Below are 27,257 nucleotides of genomic sequence, written 5' to 3'. Positions count from 1 at the left end.
CCCTGTATAGGGAAGGGGGTTGGGGATCGTTGCAGAATGGATCTGGAGAGATGTCGGTGCAAAGCACGAGTGAGTGGGGGCTTGTAACAACAGCTGGAGGCCTACGTAAATCACAATGGCGGGGAGGAATTATGAGTGGCATTTGCCAGTGTCACACATTTGTTCAGTAAACGTACACGTCTCAATATTGTACAATTCTTTCCTACGTTATTCTCTATTTTTATTGTAGGCCGAACGTGCTGTCGTTGCGTATAGGGACTTGGTCACAGTGTTCAGTTTGTGCGTACATTTGTCGGCCTTGAGATATTAATTTAGTGTCAGGTGCGGTACATTTCTGTCACATTCGAATGGTTCATTGCAGAATGTTGGGGGCAGGTGCGCCCGCGGCTTTCCTAGTGAATGATAAGGGTCGCTGAATGGGTTACGGTTTGGGAGGCTGCGCTGTTCGAGATTTCTTGATCATACGAGGCATGCTTTCGCTTCCGGGCGAGCGGTCAGAGATGTTACAGAGCGCACGGTGAACAGCCTCAACGATAGACCGAGCATCGATGCTTCGTGCAGTCAGGATGGAGGAGTTTGTTACGGAGGAAGATGAGCCATGGTACGACCAACGGGATTTGGAGCAGGGTGAGTAGACTGACACACCATTGTTGTTACTTTGTGACCGTGGTTATATTTGTTGCAGGTTTTGTTTAGCCTTGAATGCGAATCATTCCGATACAATAAAAACATTCCCAGCAAAAAGCAGCTGATGCTGGCTACCGACCTCATCACTGTCATTTAATGCAACAACCTGAAGATGTATCAAAGGATGCTAATTGACCCCTCAAGAAAAGAAGACTATATTATTGACTGTTCATTTGAAGAATATATGACATGTTCCGCAATTTTAGCTCGATATACAAGCGTGCGTGTCTGGAACGGACTACTGTCTTCATTGTCGATATTATCCTTGATATGATCAAACTGAAATGTTCTGATTGCGCTCATGCACTTTAAAGACGTACCCCACATCCCAAGTCCCATACATTTGAGAATGAGGCGTGGGATCCATCGAAATTCTGCTGCATGTTTCACCTGTCAGACCATGTTACACTCTGTTATTCTCTCGTGTGTGTGTGTGTGTGTGTGTTGCTCTCTGACACACACACAAGCCTACTTCCATTTCTCTCATTTCCACCTCTGTGTATAGTCACTGCTCTAGACTTCCCCTTTATCCATTATCGAGCTCTTTGCCAATTATTCTGATATTGTCAGTGACGTGCAGTGTTCTCAGAATAACCCTGCTGTCTGTCTGACTTCACCCTCCATCTCTCACATCATATATGATGAACGGTCACGTGCCATCCCTCTGCCCTCGGTTATTTTCCTCAAGTCACCAAAATGCTGAGTTGTGGTTCTTTCTTGCATGGGGATGTGCTGGTGAGGTATTAGGTGATGGAGCCTGACTTCAGGCTGACAGACTGAGAGATGATTTAAAACAAGTGGGATATTCTGGGAGACAACTGGTTGACATTCGCAGGATTCTGTGGAATTTTGAACAAAGATCCTATGCAGTTGCAATCTCTGAGTGAGGAAAATGTCAGTTCTGTTTTTTTTTTTTTTACTGGCTAGACTGAAGAGACAGGACATTTACTAACCTCATGTCTGTGCTCTGATAAATCATAGGGATCAACAATGGAGACGCTCCCAAATAATCTGTTTGGAGATGCTTGTTGAAAAGGCACATAATACACACAAACTTTTCCATTCACCCAGGGCTTAGTCTGATAATACATCCCTCCTATAGAGTGACACACCCCTTTGTATCTCTTCCTCAACTGTTTTATTTAGTTAACTCAATTGGACCCCATCGTCTGTCTCTTCCTCCACTAATGGCTAGATAGACACAGATGAGGGCCTGTGTAGTCTCTGCTCTCACTCCCTCTGTATTGATCTGTCCAGAGCAGCGTCTCCCACCTCTGGTCTTATCCCCATATTTCGAAACAGAATGGGAAAGAAGCTATTGTTTTAGCATTTTAAATGTCCCCACAAGTTATGATATAGGTCAAAGCCGTATTTTCCTTGCAATCATTAATTGTAAAGGGTAAGGTTGGTATATTAGGATAGTAGGCGGTGTGAGTTCCAGATTGTGGGATGAGGTACAGTATATGTCCTTCCCCAGACCTCGTCCTCCACATCACCCCATTGACTGATGACTTCAGAGAATAAAAGCAGCTTTGCGTCTCATCAGTGTTTCCCTGGTCAGGGTTTGGGAACCAGGTGGGTCCTGCTGTTCTGCAGCCAGCAGCAGGCTTGATCTCATCTCACATCGTTTTCCAAAATGGAGAGTCGGAGCATTAAACCCAGCTGGATGATCTGTTTAGGGGGGCCTCAGACATGGCCTCTCAGACTGGGATCAGAGATTTCAGCCTGGGGGTTAGAGGGATTTGAGGTGACACGGCATGTAAAATTGTAATAGTACAGTTTTAGCATGCTGTTCCAACCTAGGGAACAGCATGCTAAAACAGCCAGCAGCATACCACCCTGCATACCACTGCTGGCTTGCTTCTGAAGCTAAGCAGGGTTGGTCTTGGTCAATTCCTGGATGGGAGACCAAATGCTGCTGGAAGTGGTGTTGGAGGGCCAGTAGCAGGCAGTCTTTCCTCTGGACTAAAAAAATATCTCAATTCCCCAGGGCAGTGATTGGGGACACTACCCTGTGTAGGGTGCCGTCTTTCGGATGGGACGTTAAACGGGTGTCCTGACTCTCTGAGGTCATTAAAGATCCCATGGCACTTATCGTAGGGGTGTTAACCCCGGTGTCCTAGCTAAATTCCCAATCTGGCCCTCAAACCATCACGGTCACCTAATAATCCCCAGTTTAAATTGGCTCATTCATCCCCCTCTCCCCTGTAACTATTCCCCAGGTCGTTGCTGCAAATAAGAACGTGTTCTCAGTCAACTTACCTGGTAAAATAACGGATAAATAAAAAATAAAAAGGGGTCATATTGTATTTGCTATGGTCTATTTCCACTCACTTTCACACAGAGTGAATATGTGATTATTATGGAAGTGATCTGTATTCAGGTCTGCTCACCTATTGCACTCAGTGGTCATAATCATCAGCTCAACATGTGAATCCTGTCTGTCCAGGTGGTAGGGTATGATGTCATAGTTGTATCAGCTGGTGCAGTGTGGTTGTGATGTGCTTCACTAGATGCTATATGAGTTCTACACATCAGAGGGCATAAGGATGATTCATAGCCACACGTGCAGAAGGCTGCAGTGCACATGAGCTGTGTGTGTGCCAAGGTTGCCATGGGGAGATGTCAGTTTCAAAGTGTCATTGCTTTGTCCTGTTACAATTCTTATGTTATTCACTTGTATTCAATGAAGTGGGTACACGATTTCTCTTATTTACCGGGATATCTCTTACCCTCTCAGCAAACTCTGATTCGTATCCGTTTGCCAGCACAAACAACCGTTGTGCGGCAGCGTTTTGATTAAGGCACAACCATAAGATTACATAACTTTTAAGCTTAAGACAATGTGTACCAGGCACTTTTGTGTTGGTCACGTAGCGTCTGTGTTGTAGTGATATATTTGGAATGCTCGCTCTATTGTCTCACACACAAGAGCTGGTACTGTTTATAATACAGACCCTTATCACTCTTCTAGTTCTCTCTAATGGTCTGTCCATTGTGTTAAAACAGGAAGATATGGTAGCCTACAGATGAGCTAATTACATTTTTAGCTACAGTACCAGTCAAAAGTTTGGACACACCTACTCATTCAAGGGTTTTTCTTTATTTTTTCACTATTTTCTACATTATAGAATAATAGTGACGACATCAAAGCTATGAAATAACAAATATGGAATCACGTAGTGACCAAAAAAGTGTTAAACAAATCAAAATATATTTGAGATTCTTCAGAGTAGCCACCCTTTGCCTTGACAGCTTCGCACACTTGGCATTCTCTCAACCAGCTTCACCTGGAATGATTTTCCAACAGTATTGAAGGAGTTCCCACATATGCTGAGCACTTGTTGGCTGCTTTTCCTTCACTCTGCGGTCCAAGTCATCCCAAACCATCTCAATTGAGTTGAAGTCGGGTAATTGTGGAGGCCAGGTCATTTGATGCAGAACTCTATCACTCTCATTCTTGGTCCAATAGCCCTTACACAGCCTGGAGGTGTGTTTTGGATCATTGTCCTGTTGAAAAACAAATGATAGTCCCACTAAGCGCAAACCACATGGGATGGCTTATCACTGTAGTCATGCTGGTTAAGTGTGCCTTGAATTCTAAATAAATCACTGACTGTGTCACCAGCAAAGAGCCATCACACCTCCTCCATTCTTCATGGTGGGAACCACACATGCGGAGATCATCCGTTCACCTACTCTGCGTCACACAAAGACACAGGGGTTGGAATAAAAAATCTCAAATTTGGACTCATCAGACAGATTTCCACCGGTCTACTGTCCATTGCTTGTGTTTCTTGGCCCAAGCAAGTCTCTTCTTCTTATTGGTGTCCTTTAGTAGTAGTTTCTTTGCAGCAATTTGACCATGAAGGCCTGATTCTCGCAGTCTACTCTGAATAGTTGATGTTGAGATGTGTCTGTTACTTGAACTCTGAAGCATTTATTTGGGCTGCAATCTGGTGCGCAGTTAACTCTAATGAACTTATCCTCTGCAGCAGAGGTAACTCTGGGTCTTCCTCTCCTGTGGCAGTCCTCATGAGAGCTAGTTTTATCATATCGCTTGATGGTTTTTGTGACTGCACTTGAAGAAACTTTCAAAGTTCTTAATTTTCCATATGTATTAAATTAATGATGGACTCATTTCTCTTTGCTTATTTGAGCTGTTCTTGCCATAATATGGACTTGGTCTTTTACCAAATAAATACTTGGTCTTTTACCAAATAAATATTCTGTATACCACCCCTACCTTGTCACAACACAACTGATTGGCTCAAACACATTAAGAAGGAAAGAAATTCCACAAATTAACTTTTAACAAGGGACACCTGTTAATTGAAATGCATTCCAGGTAAGTACCTCATGAAGCTGGTTGAGGGAATGCCAAGAGTGCAAAGCTGTCATCAAGGGTGGTTACAATAAAGAATCTCAAATAATATAAAATATTTTGATTTAACACTTTTTTTTGTTGTTGGTTACTACATGATTCCAAATGTGTTATTTCATAGATTTGATGTCTTCACTATTATTCTACAATGTAGAAAATAGTAAAAATAAAGAAAAACCCTTGAATGAGTAGGTGTCCAAACTTTTGACTGGTACTGTATGTGTTGAAGACAGGCCTCTTGTCCTCTGCCTCTGTCCCTTTTGAATGGTTAGCTCCTGTTGCCATTCATTGCATTATCTCTGATACACACACAACCACACAGCTACTGCTCCAGACAGCCATACTATAATTCAACTCATGTTCCTTAGATGTGTACTGTGCAGCAGCATGGTGTTCCCCACTGTTGTGTTCCTGTTAGTGCTGACACCATGCACTGTGCTGATTTAAAATGCTGCATTCATGTTCTGTAATGGAGGTCAATTGTTCTCCGTTTAACACCCCCTCTCCTCCCACTGTACTGTCATGGGCTCTGAGTAGTGGGGCAGGCATGTTGGAGCCAGGAGCCAGCACAGCTCCCCTCTTCATCCTTACTCTCAGTCCAAGTAGACCTCGTCACTGCAGCACCCGATGAATAATGGATCCATCAAGCTGCTGGTGGAAACCAAGTGACTCGCTGCCCTTATCCCTCCCAGGTCTAAAATGGGATCATGTTTGTATGTGTGTTTCTTTGTGGAAATGTCTGTCAAAGCAGATTGAGAGCAAAGATGTGCTGGAGTTGATTTGGTTTCTGGGGAAAATGTTAAACAATCTTGTTGTGACAATAAAGATGTATGTGTAGCAACCAGTGCAGCTAAAACCTTTACGCTTGTATGTACAGAATGTACAGCCACTCTTCTTTTTGGAGTGGGGTAATATGAACTAAGAGGGATATCTCTGTCATTCTGACCAGGAGTAATGGTAAATGAATTCTGAGATGACCTGTATTGGTGTTTTGCCCTGTGTAATCCAGACGGAACCTAGTTAGCACAGGCTTTCTCCCTTATCCTCCTCCTTTCCCCTGCAGTCAGACTCCATTTTCTTGAGCTGATCTTGGCAGAGATCACAGTAGCTGGTCTTAATCAGAGAAGATGGAGGATTATTTTTTTCTTTACTCCAGCAGGGGGAATTGAATGAGGGGATTTTCTCTATTGCTCGTTCTGATTTAATTTGAAATGAGGGGGTGAAGTCTTAAATTCATCACTTTAAGGAAAGCCAAAAAGCATTGCATTAATGGAGTTAAAACATTCCATAATGATCCAATGCAACACTTTAACTGAGCTGGGCTAATGCAGCAACTGCCAATATTACTGGTGGATGAAATGTGAATGAAAGAGTTAAAATAGTTTATCTGTATCCAGACCAGTACTCTCTCGACCTCCTCTCTGTCCCCTCACAGATCTGCACCTGGCAGCTGAGCTGGGGAAGACCCTTTTGGAGCGCAACAAGGAGCTGGAGGACTCCCTACAACAGATGTACATCAACAATGAGGAACAGGTGCAGGAGATCGAGGTATAGCATCATACCACTTTCACTAACTATGTGAGTGTGTGTACATGTCGTGATTGATGCTGATGTCATGAATGATCCTGAAAAGTGCCCTGCCCTACCTCTTCAAACCGTATCTTAAATAATCCTCCTCATTACCTTGACCCCCCCCCCCCCCCAAAAAAAAACGGAACCAGCACTTGATCCCTCCCCCCTTTCTAGCTCTGACTCTACTGATAGCTACTTTATTGAGGAAACATTTACTTTCTATGCCTGTATGTGGTTGTCCCACCTAGCTATCTGAAGATGAATGTACTAACTGTAAGTTGCTCTGGATAATAGCGTCTGCTAAATGATTAAAAATACAATTAAATGTTGAATTGCTGAGAGGCCATATTGTCAAGCATGGCACCGGACTGGTGTGTTAGCTAGAGTGTGTGGGTTTTAAACTACTGACAGTGCACTTCATGATCCTGCAAAGTGGCTCTTCTCTCTAGGCTAGCACAATTACATTCTCCTTGATGCGCCATCAAGCCAATTAAACCCTGCAGAGCTCTGATAGGAGTGGAGCAGAGTGCAGCTGCATGAGAGAGGGATAGCGAGCGTTTGTTTACTTCGTGTGCAGCTGTGTGGGAGAGGGGAACCCACTGACTCCTCTGACTCTGAGCCAGATCTGCCACCTCATTAGACAACAAAGACTGGCCTCCTTATTAGGCAACAACAAAGCTGCCTGCTAATGGCCGACTCAACCAATCACACACTTTCATCTGCTGGAGAAGAAGAATAAAGGGGATCCACACTTGTTTGTGTAGTCGGGAATTAGGAAACTGTGATGCTATTTTGCTTAACCATCATGGAATACTGTCATATCTATGTGACTGATTTAAAACATTTTTTACAGCAGTCTCTTGCATTGGGCGTGTCTCAATAGTCTAAAACGGCTTCCTCTCCTCCTCTCCATCTGCACTGATGTAACCTATAGATGTCCAGTTATTTTATATCCGTTTAGACTCTTTAGATTGTCTCCCTGTAAGGTCCATGTCTTCATTCACATGTCTATTCCCCCTGCAGTACCTGTCCAAGCAGCTGGAGATGCTGAGGGAGATGAACGAGCAGCATGCCAAGGTCTACGAGCAGCTAGACGTGACGGCCAGAGAGCTGGAGATCACCAATGAGAAACTGGTTATAGAGAGCAAGGCCTCGCAGCAGAAGATAGACAGGTGAGGGTTAATACTCTCCCGAGTTGTTCTCGCTGCTATGATCTACAATCTGAGCATTCACTCTATGTAAGACTGTACCATGACCTCTTTCTTCATGGTGTTTATACCAAGGATTTGTAAGAAATATTTGGTTTGGTATTAACAAGCTTAGTTCTTGAATGGTTCCTACTGGTCATAGTAAATGAATGCGTCTCACCTTTGTTTTTGTAACACAGGCTCAGTATAGTCACGGTACAGTATTGTACATTATGTTGTGATGTAAATAAGATTTAGTCCACTTTCGTGTGTGTGTGTGCGTGTGTGCGCGTGCGCTTACAGGTTGACGGGTACCATGGAGACACTGCAGGCTCAGGTGGATACCATGACAGCTCGTGTGGAGGAACTACGTACACTAGAGAAGCTGAGGGACCACAGAGAGGAGCAGGAGCGACGCAAGACTGTCCACTCCTTCCCCTGCCTTAAAGAACTCTGCACTGCACCAAAGTACAGTAAAGAGCAATGCTCTATGTAGTCTCTCTCAAAAGTCCAAAGTACTGTATGTGAAAATATGCTGAGTACATTTGACAAATGACCTGAATGTATGGTGTTCAGATTACATAAGAATGCAATCACTCTGCTGTATCCTTGTGCTCCTCTGTGTGGTGTATCGCTCTCCAGGTATGAGGATGGCTTCCTGGTGGCCAACCCCGGCAGTGTGGACCTGGTGTCTGAGCGTGAGCGCCGGCCGCTGGACGAGGAGAACGAGCGTCTAAAAGGTGTGGTCTCCTCCCTGAGGTCCGCCATGGTGGCAGAACGGGGCCGGAGGGAGGGGGCAGAGAGGGAGTGCACAGCTGTGCTGCAGGAGTTTGAGCTTATGGAACAACGCCTCCTGGGTGCTGAGGGCTGCCAGCTGCGAGTGCAGGAGCTGGAGGCGGAGCTACAGGAGATGCAGCAGCTGAGGAGGTCACGGGTCTGTCTGTTGGATGAGGGTCTGGAGCAGACCCTGCTCAACAATGCCCCCGAGACCGACACACCCGAGGAGGGACCGGGGCAAAAGGAGGGAGGGGAGGGGACGGGGGAGTCCGGGGGGACAGGAGGAGGTGGGCAGCAGGGAGGCCCCGTGAGGAAGAGCTGCAGCGACACAGCGCTCAACGCCATCTCGGCCTGCGACGCCTCTGGCAGGCGACAGGGCAGCTACGCAATCCACGCCAACGGCGTGCGCAAGCGGGGCATGTCCATCCTGAGGGAAGTGGACGAGCAGTACCACGCCCTGCTGGAGAAATACGAGGAGCTGCTGGGGAAGTGCCGGCGCCACGAGGAGAGCATGTGCCACGCGGGGGTGCAGACGTCACGCCCTGTCTCCAGAGACCCCTCCATGAAGGACTACAGCATGGCCACCCCCGGCCCCTCAGCCATGGCTGCTGCACCCCCCACCCTGCCCCAGACCCCCTCCACCCCAGAGGCCCTGGAGGGCATCAGCCGGCAGGTAGACCAGGTGGACAAGAGGCTGGGCCAGAACACCCCAGAGTACAAGGCCCTGTTCAAAGAGATCTTCTCCCGCCTGCAGAAGACCAAGAGTGAAGTGAACTCCACCAAGGGAGTCCCCAAGGGTAGAAAGTCCCCACGGGTTGGAAGTCCTAAGGGAAGAAAGTCGAAAGACAAATGAGCTGCTTTCGTGATACTAGTGAACAATACCTCTCCTGATACTAGTGAACATGACCTCTCCTGATACTAGTGAACATGCACTGAAAACAATGGGTACAAAAGCCACAGATTTTCTTTCAGAATTAGTTTTGGTCACTTGATGACAGGTTACCTGTACTTCTGCACTGGGGAAATGATACAATATACTGTGGATGATCCCTCAGCTGTTTTATCCATCTCTCTGGATACTGCCACATTTTATCCATCTCTCTGGATACAGCCACGTTTTATCCATCTCTGGATACAGCCACGTTTTATCCATCTCTCTGGATACAGCCATGTTTTATCCATCTCTCTGGATACTGCCACGTTTTATCCATCTCTGTGGATACAGCCACGTTTTATCCATCTCTCTGGATACTGCCACGTTTTATCCATCTCTCTGGATACTGCCACGTTTTATCCATCTCTCTGGACACTGCCACGTTTTATCCATCTCTCTGGACACTGCCACGTTTTATCCATCTCTCTGGACACTGCCACGTTTTATCCATCTCTCTGGACACTGCCACGTTTTATCCATCTCTCTGGACACTGCCACGTTTTATCCATCTCTCTGGACACTGCCACGTTTTATCCATCTCTCTGGACACTGCCACGTTTTACCCATCTCTCTGGACACTGACACGTTTTACCCATCTCTCTGGACACTGACACGTTTTACCCATCTCTCTGGATACTGCCACCTCTCTGGATACTGCCACGTTTTATCCATCTATCTGGATACTGACACGTTTTACCCATCTCTCTGGTAACTGACACGTTTTACCCATCTCTCTGGACACTGACACGTTTTACCCATCTCTCTGGACACTGACACGTTTCACCCATCCCAATATGAATGAATTGTACAGCTGACATTCATCATCTGGATAGATGAAATGCCTTGATTCTTGACCTAATTTAAGATAATTTGACAACCTAGTTGTGCACTAAAATCTGTTTGCCCTGTCTTTGTTCAAGACAATCCGGTACAATGTTTAAATGACTGAGTGTGTATACTGAGACTGCACTAATTCTATTTAAAATGTATAAATAATTGCTATTTAATGTTTTTGACGACTGACAATGAATAATATGTGCAGAGCTATTCATAAAATGTTTTCAAAAACAATCTAGTTAAATATTCCTGATCTCAATAACACTGTTGCCTTAACATCTTAGGCTTCACGTATGCATCTATCCAACATATACAATGGTTTTGAAATCAGTAGGTGAAGCCAGTAGACTTCAATTGAGGGAGCCCATGGTACTCAAGGTAGTAACTTGTTCTAAAATAAATACTGTATATAAACTGTGAATTTACCTCTGTAAATTAGGTTGTCCAAGCTAGAGAACTGAGGACCTGATGATGCACTGCATAGAAATGGAACTCTCAACCACACTTGACTAAGCACCGACTCCTTGTTTTCTGGACTGCTTATTTCAAGTACACAAGGGGCTCTAGCTGCCCTCTTATCAGTACTTTGGCTTTTCATTTTAATATTTTCCTTGTTCTCTTCTGCTCTTCATTGTGTACAAACGTCATGTGATATGGTCTTCTATGCATTTGTAGACGACCATCTAAATGTCTAACATGGTTCTGTGAGAACGGTTGCTGGTGTGTTAGAAGGAGCATGCCTGATAGAAGGGTTGCTGGTGTGTTAGAAGGAGCATGCCTGATAGAAGGGTAAAGATGGTTTACAGAATGGTTGTACTTTAGAGCTGGATCAATAACAGAACAGTGTAAAAAGTAACATGACTTTATTGATTAAAAAGACACTGGGACCTCCAGTCTGAAGACTTTCATGTGACAGGTGAACAGTGTTCTCCAGGTGGCACAGAGGAGTAGATACAAAGAATCAAAACCATACTGAAATAACGATCCATTGCAACCAAACAAAGCCCGAGCCCGACATCACAAGTTATGACGTTGAAAAATGGAGTGTAGAAAAATATAACACGGTTATGTAGTAGTAAGAGGTCTTGGCTGTTCTCGTTCTACTTGAAACGCTGGGTCTGTGCACAAGTTAGACCTGACCTAAAACATCAGGTTCAAATAACTATTTCATGTTAAGCTCCCATTCTGAAAGTCAACAGACCTTAGCAGAGAGCTGCTGGTGGTTGTAAAGGCTAGAGGCACAGCCAGTTTTGGTAATCCTGGAGTTGATTCATACTCAAGGTGAGCAGATTAACAACCCTTGTGTGACATTCCTCTCTGCTCACAAGGGCCACCAGCAAGGCCCCATATGAGACGCTACTGTAATCGAGTTAGTGACTGGAAGAAGGCCTCAAGGTCTGCTTAGAGGGCATTTGACAAGGAGCTCATTTCTTAGTCTGCACTGAGACCACCTGATGCTGTGAGGAGGGAAGGGAGCAGAGATGGCTGCTGTTCACTTTCATGGTCTACTTCTACTGGCTAATCTGGAAAGAAGGTACAAGCATCTCAATGGTCTGATCATCTGTTCACACATGCACTCAGCCTAAAACTATTTTACTCAAACCCTGTAGGAGGCTCTCGTAACAATCTGACAGTTCTGTTCTAAAGGCAAATGGCTCTTTGTGATCATTTCCTTCATTGTTAGTTCTACGGGAATCCTCTTTAAGGCCACATGGCTGCTGAATGAACTAGGTAGGGAGGTGAAAACCTTGACCAGGAAGAGGCACAATTGCACCTTCAGCAGGTGGTCACAGTGCCTCTGGTGGACTGCCGGTAAGTGCTGTTCATGCCACCTCTTAACGGTTAGGAATTCACACTAGTTCCAGAATAAACTGATTGTGTGGACTCTGGTACATATAATCTGCTCAAAGGCTTTCCACTGACAGAGGGCAACGTCCCCAACAAAGAGTACAGAGTGTGAACCTACCACAGCCTTTAACACACAGCAACACCTTTACAAGGCAGATCATGGTTGTATAAAACAATCAGCAGGAAGGGAAAGGATGGAATTCACACAGTTGATTGACATCCATATCAAGAGCATTAACAAATCAATCTTTCATTAAAAAAAAAAAGTTTATATACAAGCTAACCGAAACAAATTCATGATTGTGCACATTATTTGCTTTCTCCACATATTCAATACTCAGCATCACAAGGAGTGTGTGGGGGGGGGGGGGGGGGGGGGGGTGAATGGCATGACAACGTGACTGGAATGAAACTACTGCAGGGATTGGGGTGGACGAGAGAGGAATTTACCTTAATTACTTATCACATTATTATGAATTCAAAATAATGGAGGGGGAATAAGAAGATGGGGGAAGAATTAAGTTGACGGGGACTCAGTCTTTCCACTCTTTCTTGATGTTAAGGTTCCACTCCCAGGAGAGGTGGTCGTGCTTATCGTCATCAGTGAACTTGGACTTGATGTTGTAGGTGCCGCGGGCCAGCATGCCTTTAGGAGCCTCCTCCAGAGGGGTCAGGAACTCATATTCTGCCGGCCGCGGCCCGTAGCTCCCCACCATGTAGTCTGACTTGTCAACTACACAGAGAGAGAGGAAAGAGAGAGGCTTAGATTTCTTTTCCAAAGTTGCCTCTTGACAAAAACTTCGCTGCGTCATCAAATACAAATACTATGGCCACTCCGGAACTATTAACAAGTCATTTAATGACCGTCTAAGAATGCCAATGTAAATACCTCATCTACTAACTTGACCTATTTACTGTGCACAGGTGAATACAGTCACCTGAGTTGACCAAGCCACTCCCAGATACATCCCTAACCCCTGTTTCCGATGCACTTGTTGTGGACATCTGAGATAATTGGATAAGTATAAGCAATATGGTCATATCCCCATGTTGTCCTCTAGATGGAAGGTACACTATATTGCTTAACCTTATCCGGCCTTCTCAAATCCTCACAGTAGACAGAGCAAGAAAATGAAACAGCAGAACTTACCCTTGACTCCTTTCCTGTAGGTCTGCTGGGCATACTTCAGTCCCGACACAATCTCCTTGTTGACCTGCAGACAGAGACAATCAGTGATGAGGTCACATCCTCTTTCCACATCCACCCTTCGGATAAGACCGCAGCCCTTTCATGGTGTGTATTCAGCTTACAATTGAATTTCAATGTCCAAAATAGCTTGATAGTGGCCAAGCTGACACTGGTCATGTTAGTTTGATTGGATAAACAGACATAACACGTTGTTGAAGAAGGCCAGACTCATTCACCTTGAAGCTGATCTTTATCTTGTACTCCACGCCTTCCTTCAGGACAAAGGACTGTTTCTTAAAGGACTCCAGGTCTCCTGAGGAGGATGAGCAGAGAGAAAGAGGAGGCCAGACCACAGAAAGAGAATGTCAGAGACCCTCAGGCAGAGTGAATGCAGGAGGAGTCTATCATTTTGTTCCAATATATGCAATGTACAAAGTTCTCCCCTGGAAGTAATTGTGTTAGACTGGATGGGTGAAAGGTGTCAGATCAGTGATTCAGCATCTTTAAAAATGCGAGCACAACGGCAGGGTTTTCTAAGTGTTCCAACAGGGTTGTAGCCTGCTATTATAGTGTCCACTAGATGGCGCTTCCCTGTATGTGAGTTCAGCTCTATGGCCCTGGTTTCTTCCCTGTAGGTGGCTCTACAGGCCATATGAGGGCAGAAGAGTCTCAAACCAGCAGAAGAAATGCCTCATTAACTGGAATAATACAACCAATCCATTAGGAATGGCCCATGGAATATGCCTGATATGTCTACTGGAAAACGTATGTTTGTAAACCATAGGTGGCCGGCCAGGTGTTGCAGCTACTATGCACAATTGCAGCTGCTATGAGGCAATGTCTTTTGTCCCCCCCAATGGTAAGCTTTAGTTCCACCCTCACACATTCATATGGAAAATATTACATGTGCTCACTAAAAAGGCTTCTTTTCACACTAAAACACATTAGAAGTCTTTCAATATGGAGCCTTTTCTCAAAAAGTGCACCTCGGTGTATTCTGAAACACACCCTCTAAATACCAGTACAACCACTGTGCTGCTCTACTCACCCTGTAGGTCAAGGGTCAGGGGCAGCGGCGCCGTCTCACACATCAGGGTCAAGCGTGTCACCTGAACATTGGGAGCGTTGGGGTCTACTGGGAGAAAGGGAAAAAAAACAAAGCAAAGTACAAAAATGTCAAAATAGTTCATGGTAAACACAAACATTGACTATTATAAGCAGTGCATGTTTAATTCTTTAGAGTCTAAGACATTGTGGGGTTAAGATGCTCATACTATGGATCATTTAACTATACTATTTGATTTAGAATTTTAGGACACCTTTAGCTATAATTTTTTTTTAAATAACATTTTGATTTAGGCCTTTAATACTAAAGCCCATAGAAACGCATCGAATAACACATTCATGAATGGAAAAAAGGTCAGTCAAAAACAAAATCATAAGAAATAAGGTTTTAAAGTGTCAGTCCTAGATCTAGGAGATAGATAAAAAATATTTTAAAACTCTGGAAAAAAAAAATATATATATATATATATATTTAACCATTTTTATGGGTAGGCACATTCTTCATACTTCCATTTGTTTTTAAAACCGGTGACACAAAATGGAGAATCTCCCCTTTCAATGGCTCCCGAATGTCGCAGCGGTCTAAGGCACTGCATCTCAGTGCTAGAGACGTCACTACAGACCTCGGTTCGATTCCAGGCTGTAACACAACTGGCCGTGATTGGGAGTCCCATAGGGCGGCACACAATTGGCCCAGCGTCATCTGGGTTGGGGTTTGGCTGGGGTAGGCTGTCATTGTAAATGAGAATTTGTTCTTAACTGACTTGCCTAGTTAAAAAAAAAAAAGAGTGGTCATAGGTCAAACTGTTCCGACGCTACAGACATTTAACGTGAGAAGACATTTTCCAGATGTCTCATGGTCTGACAAACATTATTCAAGCTGTGCCAACTTTCAGATGCGGAAGTACGACATCGGAGGATGTGGTGGATTGAGATGCATCCAAATCCAAAAAAACCCTCTCTAGCTTAAATTGAATGATTTTGATGGGGATTTTTTGTTATGCACCGGTGCGTCAATCAACTCAAGGGGGCTAAGTCAATAGGCTAAAGCAGAAAACTACAACAGTTCATGAAGAACAGTTCAACTGTGAATAATGACATTTGCAACAGATGGAAATGAGTATCAGACATAAAACAACGTGAAAATATTTCTACCAGCGATCAGTGGTTCATCGCAGTCTTTGCTACCGCAGCTCTGAATAAAGCCCAGGCGGCTTGGCCTCCTTTCCAGTCAGCAGCCTGTATCTAGTTCACAGACTGTTGCAGGTGTCAGCTACTGACCCGCCTGGGGGGGGGGGTAACTCTGTCACTGCTGTACCCACTGAGCACCAAGACTGCCAGCCTGTTGCCCTCTCCCACCCTCTCTTATGGTATTTGCAAACTCATTCAATTAAATCCCTGAAAACAAAGCCTGCTGAAGGACTTGAAAGTAGGAGGGAATTATAAGAAAATAAACAAAGATGGTTGCACGAGATATGCATTGTGGATGTGGGTTTGTTTGTTAATCAGGTCGAGAGGGAGAGAGAGAAACAGTCTGCAGGGCTGGTGTTTCAAAATTACATGAGTATGTCTGCAGAGTGTGTGTATGTGTGTGTGTCTCTACAACGTGTGTAAATGGAGCAGCAACACAAACCTGCAGCCGCGGCGGCGTTCCCCAGCAGGGCCTCCTTGTACTTGCGCAGGCTCTCGTCGTCCTTGTCCAGCTCCTGGATCTCCTGCAGACTCTTCTGAGCGGGGGGCTTGTAGTTGACCCCGCCCTCCGCTTCCTCGTTGGCCGCTGCGATGGCCGCCAGCTGCTCCGGGGTGGGATCCTGCTCTGCCATAGTCTACTGAGAGCGAGAGAGACACAGGTCAGGAGGTTTGGTCCAATACGTTGAAAATAGATCAACAAACTGCAAGGCAAAACACTGTAAAACACAGTTGTTACATAGTGAGCACAAAACACTGTAAAACACAGTTGTTACGTAGTGAGCACAAAACACTGTAAAACACAGTTGTTACGTAGTGAGCACAAAACACTGTAAAACACAGTTGTTACGTAGTGAGCACAAAACACTGTAAAACACAGTTGTTACGTAGTGAGCACAAAACACTGTAAAACACAGTTGTTACGTAGTGAGCACAAAACACTGTAAAACACAGTTGTTACGTAGTGAGCACAAAACACTGTAAAACACAGTTGTTACTTAGTGAGCACAAAACAACCCCCAAGGCTCTAAAACCCCCCCAAGGCTCTGTCTTACCGAAAAATGTACACGCCTTTATTAAGTTACATCGCAGGAGGACAAGATTAAAAACAGCACGCCTGAGCGTACTCCCTGAATACCTTGTCAGGGTGAAAAATGTGTCCTCCCTACAGTACCTCGTCTTCAGGTAAACCACTGGTCTGAAATGACTGCATTGGTAAAAGACGTGTAGTAGAGACCTCACATGCTACTAACTAATGAATCATGTGAGATTGGTTACTTTTACAAGGGAGGGAGGAGGTAAGGATGTATATCCAAACTATTCAAGCAGGGCCAGAGTTTGAATGATGGTAGCAGCAAAGATGGTTTAGTATGAGCCAATAAAAATCCCAGATCATGCTTGTAGGCGATGTCATGGCGACATTGGCTAGCTAAGCTCATGCGCAGAAACACGTCATCAGGTCTAGCGGTCATCTAGCGTGGATGCTGAGGATGTGCAGGACATCAAATCAAAGGCACTTCTTCGATATAAAGTTGTTTTTGACAAAAATGAAAACGTGTCACTTGGTCGAGTAACAACTAAGGAATACTTTTAAACTTCTCAAACCCTGGTCTGGCCTCCAGTCTGCTTCGCATGGGTTCCCGGAAGTCGTGTGATATTGGGCCTCTGGGTTTAGTAACTCTGTGGTAGCAGTCAACACGCCACTTCCCAGATGCTCATTGGGATCCTTTAAATCAGGGGTGTCAAAGTCAAATGGACGGAGGGCCAAATAAAAAAATCAGCTACAAGACGAGGGCCGGACTGTTCGAATGTTCATTGAAAAATTTTTAAATGACGCATATAGTCTAGTGAACCTAATTGAACCTACTGAAAACCTAACAAATATATTACAATATGATCAGATAAATAAAGCAATATTTTCTTATGGCTCTGTCAGTAATCTTTAATTTTCAACAGACACAAAAGACAAATTTCCTTTATATAAATATCCCCATAACATGAACATTAAATGAAAGAAACCGGTATTCAAGGCACCATCAGTAGACTATATTTTCTATTTTAGCAAAAGTGGGCTAAATTTACTTCAAAGAAAAAACAATAATAGCAATTTTCTATCATCCACTCAACTGAAATATTTTTAAAATATAATTGGATTGAAATACAAAAAAATAAAGTGCAAAAATCTATTAATCAAAAACAACACTTTGTTTAAGGAGAAGTAACATGCAGTGAAAACAAATATTAAATTTTAACTTTTAAACTTGAACTGAGTAAAAACTCTAAATATGTGATTGCACAGTAATGTTCACTTGTTTGAGGTTGAGGGTGATACTTGGTGGTGTCCCATCTTTTCCACAAGTTCATCAATGTTCGGGGTAAGGCTCTGAGCTGAAGAAATCCTCAGAATTGAGTGGAGGTGTTCAGCAGTAAGTCGACTTCTGTGTGATGTTTTGTTCAGGTTCATCAAAGAAAACAGTTGTTCACACAGGTATGTGCTGCCAAACATAGACAACGTTTGAGCAGCCTGGATGCGCAGCTTGGGCATTGTGCCGGGGAGGAAACGGGCGAACTCCGCAGCACCCACTGCCGCATATTTTGCCCTCAGTGCATCATTGCATTGGAGGTCAATCAACTCCATTTGGAGGTTTGGTGGTGAGCTTTCCACGTCAACAGCAAATGGGTTACCGAGCAGTTCCAACCTGTCTGAAACACCACACACAGAGCCAGGGCATGTGACTGAGCCTAACCAGAACCTTCTATTGCGATAAAGATCCCTTGGCCTGACTCACACGTCCTGGCTTGGACTACATTGGACACAGTCCCAGCATGGAGGTCAGACCAGAGAAGGGCCAGCGCTGTACACGCGGGGGGGAACCACAGTGGGCTGGTTGGTCGAAAAGCAGAGCTTCATCTCAACTCAAACCCTCTCCCTCCCTCCTCTACCACGCTGTAGTGAGCTACAGTCAAGCTTCTGTGGATCAAGCAGATAACAACATGCTAATGTGGGGAGCAGCACCCAGCTGCACTGCATTACCAGTCAACATCAATTAGGGTCTGGGGAGAGTGATGCTACGCAGGAATCAGGACAATGATATTAGAGGGAGGGTCCTCTTGCCAGAGAGGTGGGTGTCGTGAGGAGAGAGCGGTTGGTGTTGAAATCAACCTTTCCCCACAGATGGGGAAGGGAAAGGGGATACCTAGTCACTTGCAAAACAGAATGCATTCAACTGAAATGTGTCTTCCGCATTTAACCCAAACCCTCACAATCAGAGAGGTGCGGGAGGGCTGCCTTAATCGACATCCCTGTCATCAGCGTCCAGGAGCAGTTGTTGTTGGGGGTTAACTGTCTTGCTCAAGGGCAGAACGGTAGATTTGTCCACCTTGCCAGCGACCTTTCGGTTACTGGCCCAAAACTAACCACTAGGCTAGGGGTTCACTTTTTACTCAGGCCCTGTTCCAACATTGGGGAACATCCCGCACCACCCCTATTTCTATGGGTACAAGCACTATTCATGACACAAACTGTTCACACCCCTCTAGTTAGCGAAGATAACATTTTTGTTGGTTTAAAGCTAATTTCCTACAATTCTACACATTTGGTCATGGGTACAAAAATGTTGTTGCAGTTTTAAAGCTAATGTTCTTGCAATTCTATACATTTTGCCATGTCTAATGTTTATTCATTTGTTCTGAGTCACTCAGACATTACAACAAAATCTATGTGCTAAAAAACCTAGCTAAAAAATCTTTAGCCGACATGGCCCAGTTGATCTTTGGACATTTCTGACAAGTTATAAATAGCTCTCCAAGGTATACAATGACTGAGGAAAACTGATGACACACTACTCAATTTCGAAACCGCACCTTGTGCATTCTACTATTACAGCGGACACCCCTTACCCCACAGTTTGGGAACCACTGCACTAGGCTACCTGCCAGTTAAGTACTGTAGTAAAATAGAGGCCTACGTCTAGCTGGTGTAATACCTCTGCTACACCGAGGTGATTTCATAACACTGCTGCTCTGTACTTTCTGTCTCCCTTCATGAAGACTGGCCTCCTTGTTCTTCGTGGTATTGTGAGTGATTGGCACAGAGCGCCTCTCTGTATCCGTGTACACACCACAGACAGTCAGCAGCGTAGTCTTCAGTGGTAGCAGTTCAGCGTGATGGCGCCAATGCCATGCTGCATTTTCTACTGATGCATTAGTGATTTACTGCAGTACTGCATCTAATACTTTAAAAGCTTTACTTTACCACAGACCAATAGTTTTTTTCCCCACAGCAATAAATGACAGGCCTATTCCTTCTCTGGGTAAAAATCTTAAACTCTGCACTGACAGGGCAGGTCAAGGCTACTTCTAGTGCTTTTATCAGCTTACTGTACTTTGTTAAGTGGAATTTCAACTGAGAGACTGTAAATCCATTGACTCAATGTGTTACTGGTGAACTGACACCAGCTGGCCCCAATTACATTGCAACAAAGCAAATCAACTCGGGGAAAAAGCTAATCAACTTGGCCTGTGCTGTAGCACTGTGTAATTACACCGTAATACACAATTGTGTATTAGTGTAATACAATCAATTAACTGAGCAACATTGAGTATCTCTGATGAATTGTAAAACAGAAAATGGCAAGAGCAAGAATACTACTTTGACAAAGGGCCCTGGCAGACCTCCACAACACAGAACGTTTGTGGATGTCAGTCAGTTCACAGGAAACCACCTAACCAACAACGAGACAGGAAGCCTAGGCTATGCTATATATCACACACTGTCATGCTCATGCAGCAGTCGAGTTTGAAACACACTTGTTCAAGGACCGTAGTAGCTCACACATTCCAATATAACGAGAGAAACCTTAGCAATGGTAGAAAAACATAACAAAACAGGCTAAAAAGCCACGTAGAACGCCTTGGGGGATGTGTGAAAGATGTTATTATTGGGCTACACACAAACACGCAACTGCAAAGAGAAAAAAAACAAGTTCAACATTGATGTTGTGCCATGAGCAAGACTCCAGATGTTGAACACAGACGCCGGTATTACCTTGGTGACATAACACACCATAAAAACCCCAGCTCAACACCAATCCCAGCAATAGTACATTAAAATCACATCACTGCAAACAAGGGCTCCTGTCTGGCTCTCAAACCTCTCACCACACTAACCAGTTCCACCCCCCTCCTCGCTCTGTAATCCTCTCCCTCCCTCTGCCCCTCTCTGTTTTGCATAGCGCCTGACAGATGGACCTGCGCCAAGCAGGAACAGGAAGCACGTTGCACCATTTTTCCGCAAACAGGGCCTCTCCACGTTCTCATTAAAGCAGAAATTCCTGTTCTGTTAGCAGTGGTGCGTTTTGGTAGCTCAGCTGTGCAAATGTGTGTGAAGTTGGAGCAATAGTGAGAAGGACTCGTTGTTAGGAGTGGGAGGACGGACCAGATTCAGGGATACTGTGCCATCTTTCTCACGTCATCTCTATTCATCTCTAGTCGCTCCTCCTCATGTGCTAGCCTAGATCCAGACCTGAGCCTTGGTGGACTGCCGCTACATACCGAGTTGTCCCCCAGGATTGGTGTGGTGATAAATGAGAGGGACATACTTTAGGAGTGCTATATTTCTCTGCTGCTAACGCACACCACAACACAGCCCCTCATGACTGGCCTGCTTTTGGGTCAAGCGGCTTCAGCTGGAGGGGATGTGTGCTTCAGAATAAGTGGATAGATAAAAAGAGGGGGTGAGGTGGGAGACATCAGGAAATAGTGACAAACAAGAGGGTGAAAAACAGAAATCATACTGTTGAGAGTACTAGGTTGTGAGTCAGGGTGGCTAGAGTTTTAAAAAATAGTACAATGCAACAATTATCATGACAACCTTAAAGAAATACATATTTTAGTAGAAAGTTACAACGGATATGAGGCACCATCCGAGCAGTGACCCACTTCAGTCTCACACGTTTATCAGTGTGGCCATTGCTTGGCATGACTGCCTAATGCCCATAGGCAAACAAGTAGACTATAAATACTGTTCAATAGTTGGCAGCCATCTCATTCTCAACACAGTTTGGCTTGCATAGAATAAGTTATTGGAGCACGTTCAGTTTCTGGCTTGACCAACCACGTCAAGATAATGATTCATATGCGATCTTCACTAAGCACGAAATGGATGATTGGGTCAATTATAGGTCCACTGAGCTCAATGAAATAGATTAGGGCAAGTTTCAACAATAGCATAAGTCCCAATACACATTTATCCAGCAGCTGACATTACACAAATACTGACTACAGAAATAAATAGGCCTTGTTCACTCGTCACTGCTAAGTGACATGTTTTGGTGTAACTGAGGTATATATACAGGTAGTGATCGGCTTATGTGTCAACATTGAACCCCTCACACTGGTTCTTACCACTGGTTGCTAAATAAATACCAATAGCTTTAATTGGAGGGTTATCCCCATTTGATCAGGTTCAGGAATAGTCATCCAAGCACTCTGGTTTCTAGAGTAGCTGACACCCAGATTAGGGCTGTTCCTTAGCAACAATTAGAGCAGTAAGATTATTGTGACAGAGATTACTGCTAATAAGGCATTGGGGAATAGCAAAGGGGAAGTGTTTGGGGGTGTAAGTAGTGACACATCAAGAGGATTCCACTGACAAACCTCTTTGGTGTCCTATAGAGATTCAAGGGCCTTCATTACCAAATTTAACAAAGGCGAGACACGCCTCCTGAGATGATGAAAATGGCTAAAGATATTGTGGTTGATGGAGGCTTTCTGTAAGCAGGACACAAACAAAGAAATTCAGCACAGGTCAGTTGGAGGAAAAAGTGACAGGAACTCAAAGACAACGCCTTAAGTTCCTCTTTTCCTTCAAAGTTAGATCCGTTTAATCTTAAAATCAGAAGATTTCTTGGTCAGAAACCAGATCTTAAGCCCCCAAAAAAGGCCAACAAGAAAGGGTTCCTCAAGAAATGTCCAGCTCATAAATCATTCTTCTGTAGTAAAGGTCTCATAGCTGTCTTTTATTTTTTTGTCCAACTAACCCATTCACTGTGTACTCTCATAGGACTTCACCTTTGACATTTCACAGGGAAGAGTACAGGAAAAGGACAGCACAAGGCTGACAGCAATTTGAACAGAATTTTGATAGATGATAAGATACATTACAAATGCTAAAATATAAGCATTTACTGCAATCTAGTGTCTCAGCCATGTCCCAGTTCTAAGGCAGGGTAAAAAATAAAAAATAAAGTGATCACCCAAGTGTATTCTGCAATAAAGAACAGCTGGCATTGTCCAAAAGCTACAATTAGCTTTAAACCACAGAGGGGGAGGAGAAATGGCAATCAGGAAATCAAGGATTACGTAATCATTCATTGGGCTGAACTCCAGCTCCAGGCAGGTCTCTGATAAACCTACCTAATCACTGACACAACCGCCTCCAGGAACGTTGTGCTGTACCAACCTTAGATTTGGCAAGCAGCCTGGATACTCTTTTTACTCTGACTCCTAATGTCACACACAAAACATCTATGGCTAGTTTGATCCGCTCTGTTCTGTCTCCCTCCTTGCCATAGACCTAGATCTGAGAGTGAACTTTAGCATTTCTCCCTTTCCTCCCCACAGGACGCACCGTTTCATGTGTCCTTGTGATGTAGCTTTGTGACGCCCTTCTAGACTTATGTGCCATTCACCAGAGTGCTTGACTTCCTTGTGCTCTGCAGCACTTTTGTCAACTGTGATTGTATGTTTCCTTCATGTTCTGCCGACAACATGACTCACATCCGCCAATTAGAGAAGAGAACTGTGTTTAACCACATGTTGGACTGCACTTAAACACACATAGTAATGCAAAAGGCTTCTAAATGATCCCCTTGACTTCCCCTGTAAGCCTTTCTCCACCTGACGTAAACCCCATTGCAGTCTTGATTTGTTAGCAGATATTCAGGTAAGCAACACTGGCTTGATGTAATGTCAACAGACACACGCTGGGCTGCTGCACAAAGCAGAGGATGCAGCACTAAATGCAGAACAGTGCCTTCAGGAAGGAGGATTGTGCCTGGCAGAGCTGATGCAATGCAGGAGGCACTCATTTCGACAGAGTGAGACATGAATAAACAGAGCAGAGAGGAGTCAAAATTGAGGAAGTATCAGACGAAAGAGAAAAAATATTCTACCTCAAGGGGGAAAAGCTAGAACAAATACGGTCTGAGCATTAAATAGCCGGTCTGAGAAATCACTCTGTATAGACACAGCAGGAAGCTGAGAATGAACGGGAGTGCCAAGGTGCCAGATGAAAGGTCAGGGCTCTCTCCCTGCACGGTGGGGGGGCTTAGCGAGTAGCGACACATGCCCAGATTATGTCTGCCTCCCTTGGTAACAAGGCAACAGCATCCACTATGGACAGTAATAAGCCTGCTGTTGTATGGTGGCTCCATTCAGTTGGGCTTTTTAATGTGGCGTCCCTGACAGAGCAATGACCTGATGATGGGTGGTACACTTGATGGCACTAGTCATGTGGTCTGAGGAACATCTCAACATCTGCAACAAGAAACTAAATAGTATGCAGAGTAACATTTGCCCTCTGGTGGATGATAGCAATGACTAAATAAGGACATATCCAGCATGAAGGGAAACCATTTCCTTTTGAATGAGGTGTATGTGAAGGCTGATATCCCCTGGGGGACATTTGGGGGTTGTGTGGTCTGTTGTTCAGTCTAAGCCACAGTACAATGAGGACGAACAGCAGAAGAGAAGAGCTACTCTTTAACACTGGTGTATGTGTGGAGATGCTGGCCAGTGTCCTCGTTTCTAGTCCCTTGCGAGTTACAGCAAAAACAGAAGGGACCGACGTGCCACTTAAAGGCAGTAAGAGGACAGATAGCCAAATGGCTCTGAGAGGAAAGGAGTCACCATCAAGCCTGGTTCTTGTCATGACAGGCTATAGGAGGGGGTGGAATGTGTGGGAGGCGTCATTAAATGCCTCCATATCTTCATTGTGGCGAGTTGTCTTTATGTAGACTGTGTGCTACGTAAAGTAGGCCATCAGATGGTGCTGTGCTCAGCCCTGAATTTAATCTCCTTTGGTTTGCTACAATTTCCCCAACCAGATCCCCTGCCTTAATGCAGAGTGACAGGGAAGTAGAGACAAGGAGAGAGAAGCGTAGTGATTACCCACAGCCATGTAGCCTATCCTGTAATGGAGGTTAGAAATCAGCCAGGAGATAGATGGAAGCTTGCTCACTTTTAAGAAGAAAAATAGCTGTGCATCTTGATCAAAAATCAGGTTAAGATTGGTTCCTGGAATCATGTGGAGTAATGTCCAAGGCATGTGGTTGTCGAATGAGAAGTTAACTTGCATCAATCCAGAGGCTGGAAAATTCTCTAAAAAGTCCTATTAAATAACATAGCTTAGAAAACATGAAACCAATTATTGTTGAAAGGGGTTTACTGAAAAACATCACATCAGATTTCAAATCTCTAGTCCTACTCAAAACAAAAAAAAGCCTGTAGAAAAACAGCATTTCAGATGAGAAAGCAATGGTAGTTGCAGTGGTGAGCTGCCATTGATTGGATAGTGGTAAAGGGGATAGACGCCCAAAGTATCTCTATGGATCAATACCGCCCTCTCTCTCTACATTGCCACAAACTGACAGGGAAATACAAGATGTCACATGAACTGAATAACAGACTAGTGAAGCCCTAAGGCTGAAAATATGAGGACGCTATTTGGCTTGAAGTGTATATCAATTAAGTCAACATTACATGTCCCTGGACCTCTGGAAAGATAAATATTAATATGTAGAGTTAATGTTTTTATTCCTGTTGCATAGAACATTGTAAACTGGTTAGGTTAACAAAAACAAGGCTAGGGGACCTTTGAGCTGCTGAACATCCAGCAGATGCTATAGTGTTCTTATGTAGGTCGATAAGCGCAACAATTGGAGCAGCCAAGCTGTTGAAATGTTGGTATGTTTGGTTTACCTTACAGATACTATAAATCGTTTTACTTACAGTGAGTGAACTACCTGTAAATGGATAATACTAGGAGGAACGGGTTAAGTTTGGTGAAGACCTAAGACTCGCCCTGGCCTACTCTCCAACAGAAGGAACTAGAACTCTACCGCGCCATGCGTCAGAAACAGGAAGGAAAGGCTTCACGTTCGGAAAAAGCCAGCCCCCGTAGTTTTGCAAGCATGTCACCACCAGTCTATCGGGTTACAGGGCTTAATGATTTTCAGAAAAGATGCACACGTTTGTATGCCATAAAAACACGTCCTAACAGATCGGTTGACTGGGTTTAAAAGTTGCATTATTTGAAGTGTGCCAGTCAGTTGGTGAGTCCTCCTGGATCCGCCAGTCAAATCCGAACTTCACTAGGCCTATTTTAAATACACATCTGTATTAAACTCACTTTCAGAGAGGGTATATAAATATTTGTAGCAATTTACAGGATTCGCTAATTCCCTTCAATCAAGTTTAAGAAAAACATGTTCAATGATGAATCACCGCGGAAAATGAACTTGCATTCCAGGAAGTGTCGTCTGCTGACAGAACGTGAGCAACTTTCATGCGATGAAAAGTTAGCCTATACATACCCATTCATTGGGTCTGATAAACAACTTTTTTCTCTTGAATAGTGTTTTGAAATTCATTTGACTTGCTTAGTCAACAGGATCTAATCATAGATCAATTTAGTGGATATTCACAAGGATATCCTACCTCCATGGAAAGAGATGACTTATCACTGTATAATTAAACTGGTAGCAACCGCAGAGCAAACATCAGTGACATCAGTTTCTGGTCTGCGTCACAATTAAAATGAGTAATCTACACTAGTCGAAACTACACATCATGAAGTTGCTAGTTAGCATGTAACAAGTTGCACTAGTAACCAGAACTCGTGACTTTGTACTACCAAGAATTGACGTACAAATGAGCGATCAGCGTTTTAACTTAAATGTATAGACAAATGTTTGAAAAGTTGATTAAACATTTTCTCGGACCTTACCGTTATGCTGCTGCTGCTGCGACACTGGAGTACGCGCCACTGAATGGTGAGAAGGGAGCAGCTCAAATCAAACGCACAGCACACTTCCGGGAATATTGACTCGCACTACAAAGGCTGTAAGAACGTAGGCGGGCGCTCAGCAACAAGCCTGGTGTAAAGTGCACTAGTCAGGTAAATGCTCGTTACTAATAAACTCGCAAATGTATTGTAGACTAGAATACAAGTATAGTAAATTAGTGCAATTACCTTAACAGTATGAAAATTCGCAGCCAATCACGTCATTTGAGAGCTCAGACGGGACATGAATGACCTTCTCAAGTACACGGAGTAAGAACAGACCAACAAGTTTTTAAACATCAGTAATGGACAGACTGCAAAATTGACAAAGTAGCCTTAGCAAAGCAATGTTCACACTCAATGGACTTTGCGGCCATCTAGTGGTTTAGCCTAGGTAATCCAGTCACTCATATCCTTTGGATCTGGGCGACATGCAACAGCTTGCTAATCAATTTGTTCGCAGTTGCGTCAATTGGCCGAATTCTAGTAAACCGACAGGATATTTTACGTCGCCAAATGACAAA

At 44.2% G+C, this 27,257-nt stretch overlaps 2 protein-coding genes across 7 annotated transcripts; one reads left to right on the top strand and one right to left on the bottom strand.

Moving 5' to 3' along the window:
- Positions 1 to 32: 32 nt before the first annotated feature.
- On the top strand, positions 33 to 11,265 carry LOC110538526 (cerebellar degeneration-related protein 2-like). The gene is made up of 5 exons (XM_021625399.2): positions 33 to 627; positions 6,507 to 6,619; positions 7,667 to 7,815; positions 8,134 to 8,298; positions 8,473 to 11,265. Exons 1-5 carry the CDS (start codon positions 549 to 551, stop codon positions 9,458 to 9,460), a joined length of 1,494 nt encoding a protein of 497 aa, XP_021481074.2. The 5' UTR covers positions 33 to 548; the 3' UTR covers positions 9,461 to 11,265.
- On the bottom strand, positions 11,225 to 27,027 carry LOC110538530 (rho GDP-dissociation inhibitor 1). Of its 6 annotated transcripts, none has more exons than XM_021625411.2 (6): positions 26,923 to 27,027; positions 16,114 to 16,309; positions 14,464 to 14,547; positions 13,652 to 13,728; positions 13,377 to 13,440; positions 11,225 to 12,959 (listed from the first exon to the last, which is right to left on the bottom strand). In XM_021625411.2, exons 2-6 carry the CDS (start codon positions 16,301 to 16,303, stop codon positions 12,760 to 12,762), a joined length of 615 nt encoding a protein of 204 aa, XP_021481086.1. In that variant the 5' UTR covers positions 16,304 to 16,309; positions 26,923 to 27,027; the 3' UTR covers positions 11,225 to 12,759. The 6 variants fall into 6 exon arrangements, with proteins under 6 accessions (XP_021481086.1, XP_021481083.1, XP_021481081.1 ...); XM_021625408.2 differs by having other exon boundaries at positions 14,464 to 14,550; positions 26,923 to 27,024; XM_021625406.2 differs by lacking the exon at positions 26,923 to 27,027 and adding an exon at positions 26,677 to 26,814 and having other exon boundaries at positions 14,464 to 14,550.
- Positions 27,028 to 27,257: the final 230 nt, after the last annotated feature.

The sequence above is a fragment of the Oncorhynchus mykiss genome, chromosome 12, assembly GCF_013265735.2.
Source record: "Oncorhynchus mykiss isolate Arlee chromosome 12, USDA_OmykA_1.1, whole genome shotgun sequence".
NCBI lineage: Eukaryota > Metazoa > Chordata > Actinopteri > Salmoniformes > Salmonidae > Oncorhynchus > Oncorhynchus mykiss.
Note: the sequence above shows the minus strand (reverse complement) of the source record. Positions and strands in the feature narration are given on the sequence as shown.